The following is a 3,875-nucleotide window of genomic DNA, read 5'->3' as shown; positions in this document are numbered from 1 at the left end:
TGTTAGAGGAGTGCCTCACCAAGGTCACCCAGACTGTCAAGTACCTGGCCAAGGTCAAGGTGCTGCTCTGCACTGGTGAGCCTCACATAGCTGTGCGCATTGGCTTGTGTCCTTCTCCACACCTGAAACATTACACATTGTATTCAAACATATTGATTTATGGTTCTCTCTGCAGCTTTTTGATCTAATCCCTCCTGCTCCACCTCTCCCTCATCAGAAGCCATCTAGAAGCATGCAGACAAACGTATTGGTCTGAAGATATACAGCTTCCTCCCCAACCACAACCTGGCCAACGAGTTCCGCTGTTTCACCAAATACCCCTCAATACTCCTGTCCTGACAGCGCTCCTGCAACCCTTTGATTATAAATGTCCTTACTGGCTGGTGATGTCTGACATTCATCCATCCCACAGTTCTGACTTGACTGATGTTGTCTGTGACTGTCGCAAGGAAGGCCCATCTTGTTGGGCAATGTCCATTGCCTGTCAGACTTCCAAGGTTTCATTTTGGGGACCATGGTAAAAGACTGGGAGGCTTGTTTTTAATAGTATTTCTTATCCCTTATGACGGAATTATGAAGTGAGTAATGGTATTCATGTATGCTTGACCTCAGTGTAAATAATATCTCATATATACACAGAAAAAAAAACAGTTATAAAAACCTGTCAGATGTCATTTGCAGGGAGGGGCAGGAAACATGCTTAGATGATCATGTAATAGAATTCCATTCACCAGCAGGTGGCAGTGTGTGTCAAGAGTTATATTACTGTTCAAAAGCTGCTGCTGCTAGGGACACTGTGTTGTGTTATACAGCCAACCATACATTTTCATACAAATTATACAGCCCTTTATTCTATTGCCTTGCTGTCCATGGATAGTTTATATGTTCTTGTCGTTGGAGCTGAGCTCGCCAGCTTTTGGCTGTTCTCTCTCCAGGCTCTGGTTGCTGCTCTGCGCATCTCTATCCTTCTCCAACAGGGGAACACAGGTGCACCCCACGGCCACAGATACGTAGCTCTCTGTGTATGAGTGGCGCCCCCCGACGCAGGACCCTGTGCGTCGCAGGATGACCGAGGGCATGTACACAGGGGTGCTGCGGTACTGGTTGCTCTCCTGACCAAACGGTCCTATCAGGCAGCCTTTACACAAGCAATATGCCTCGGGTATGAACCTGGGATACCTGGCGGGGTCGTGGGAGATCCTGTTGAAGGAGAAACATAGATAATTCTATTGACCCATTCATAATTACTGTGGCCCACCTGACATTTAGACCCATGTATTCCTACCTGTATGCCCAGGGTGACAGGCTGAGAAGGTTGACGGGGATCCGAGACTTTCTGTCGGGGACAGGGCGTCCCGCTGACGGGCAGGTGAGATTCTGCCGCTCCAATGGTGCAAGCTGTAGAGTGTGGTGGAACGCACTCAGGACTCCCACCGAAAGCCGCCCAAACATCTGCTCGAGGATCTCCTCCGGTAAGTCCAAACACTGTCGGCTCCGGGTAGACTTCTTGGACACCTTGGCTTTCGATGCCACATCGCATAACAGCCCCAGAAGCAAAAACACGAAAGATACTCGACCAAACATCGTTGCGCACTTCTGTTGGACACGAAATGATTCACTTTTACTGCAAAAAAAAAAAAAACGTATTGTCGGGCTATACAGCATCGGTTTAGAACCCCTTATATCGTGTTTAACGTCTGCGAAAACTTCAGTCTATTTTAGGGTCCTCCCATGTAATTATTGTTGCGCAGATGGAAACATTGCAGTGCGCTCTGAGTCACTCGAATGGTTGCGGAACTGCAGGTACTCATCCAGCTTTTTTCCACTCCGAAATATTTTCGGGTTAGAATGTTGAACAGATGGGCTGGCACTGACAGCTGTGATAGGAAATGTTCGGTTGATTATGACAAGAATTCATCCACCTGCGCTCGGGCAAGGTTCATACTTTCAATTTAAGATAGCTACAGTGCCTGGATACAGCCCTTAACTGCGGTATATTGGCCATATACCACAAACCCCCGAGGTGCCTTATTGCTATTATAAACTGGTTCCCAACATAATTAGAACAGTAAAAATAAATGTTTTGTCATACCCGTGGTATACAGTCTGATATACCACAGCTTTCAGCAAATCAGTATTCAGGGCTTGAACAACCCGGTTTATTATTAATATTTTCACCACCCAAACCCATGCATCCAAAATTAACAAGAGCAAAAATGTATGGTGACATTTTTTAAAATCTGAAAATAGACATCAGATACATATGTGTACTTCTTTGCCTCAGTCACAACACAAAAAGACTGGGAAGCCTTGGGAATTACAATAAATAGTGCTTTGCAATATAAACATCTGTATAAAGTATACATTTAAATGAGGTGCCTCTAAACTGGATTAAAACTGTATTACTGTCCTGAGGTTACCATAGAGTTAATAACAATGGATTTTCCAAGAAAGTTTCCAGGTGATAAAATGCATCCAGGCTAGCATATGGGAAAATAATCTTATCAGTTTGCGCCATAGGTTTTCCTGAATGTGTTATGGAGGCTCGAGTGAAACTCAGATTGTTTCCGTTTATTAATATAATCTGGTGGAATGTGATGTATAGATACTTTGAACTTTTGTTTAGAAAACTCAATTAATTTAGGGCGCTTTCACATATACCCTTATGATCCGGATCCGTGCTATAGTAATGGGTCCAAGATCCAGGACCAGAGTACCAGGTATTGTAATGCATCAGCGCGAGTTGCGTGGAGCTTTTTTGCCCATTGTAAACAAGCTAGCTAACTAGCTCGCAAACGTCATGTAGAATGTGCGGTTTGCTAATCTCACCCTGAAACTGTTATTTTCAGGTCTTGTGAAAGCAAAACATATTCTGTCGATTTCTTACAAATGCTCCAGGAAACGGAACCAGGATACCGCATTTCATATGTGAAAACGCCCTTACTCTCAAGGAGGAGGGGAGGGGAAAATCAGGGGAACTTGAACTGGATACTCTGATAGTAGGTCGTCTCCCAACTCTTCATCGGGAAAGTCGTCATCCTCTGTGTGCTTCTTGGCTGCAGTCTTTGGTCTCTCCCTCTGAGGTCCCAGTGGATCCACATAGGAGGCATCTACACGCACACAAACACATTTAGTTACTATTGATCATCATATTCCACACATGATCACTCGCCATTTGTGGCAACTGTGTACCACACTCCCTGCAGATACTGTGGGGTGTCCACAGTGACACCCACATTAGAACTCCACGGTAAGTGAAATGTATAAACTGTCCTAGCAACACAGACTAAAAACATTGCAAGGGGAACAACACTCAAGACCAATCCCCTGAAAAGCAATGTTAGGAAAGAGAGGGTAAGTTACTTCATGAAGGTGACAGCTGTGTTAGTGCTGACAGAGAGATAGAGTGTGGTCTATGGTCCACTTCCTATAGTCAGATGGATGGTATACTGCTTCTCTCTTTATAAGTCTGTCTGTTTAGTCTGGGCCTCAGTCATGCTTCTGTCCACAGGGTGTTAAGATGGATCAGGGGCCTGACGTGAAAATGATGGCAGACAGGAAAGAGTTGGAACACCATTGAAAGACAGAGGTAGAGTTGTACAATGAAAGACAAAAAAAACTACACTGCAAGTCTTCACGGTTGAAGGTGGAGGGAGTGTGTGTGTGTCTCACCTATGTCTCACTGGCTGCTGACCTCGTACAGTTCGTTGGAGCCAGGCAGCGCCCTCATCTTGGCGCTCAGCCTAGGCATTGCTGCCATGGCTGCTGTGTCCACTGTCTGAGAAAACACAGACACAGGATTAACCTGCTTGCCTACTGTTGGAACTGGCCCCTTCATTACCCTGTAACTGCATGGATCACATTTAGCAGTGATT

The 3,875-nt window shown here is 45.2% G+C and overlaps 1 protein-coding gene across 1 annotated transcript; it reads right to left on the bottom strand.

Annotated features, from left to right (window-relative positions):
* Positions 1-523: 523 nt before the first annotated feature.
* On the bottom strand, positions 524-1,739 carry LOC311129388 (interleukin-17D-like). Its single transcript, XM_084161672.1, has 2 exons — positions 1,286-1,739; positions 524-1,200 (listed from the first exon to the last, which is right to left on the bottom strand). Exons 1-2 carry the CDS (start codon positions 1,663-1,665, stop codon positions 879-881), a joined length of 702 nt encoding a protein of 233 aa, XP_084017798.1. The 5' UTR covers positions 1,666-1,739; the 3' UTR covers positions 524-878.
* Positions 1,740-3,875: the final 2,136 nt, after the last annotated feature.

Source organism: Coregonus lavaretus (assembly GCF_964263955.1).
Source record: "Coregonus lavaretus genome assembly, chromosome: 5".
In the NCBI taxonomy this organism is placed as follows: Eukaryota; Metazoa; Chordata; class Actinopteri; order Salmoniformes; family Salmonidae; genus Coregonus; species Coregonus lavaretus.
The sequence above is the reverse complement of the archived record's forward strand: the minus strand, read 5'-3'. Positions and strand labels throughout refer to the sequence as shown.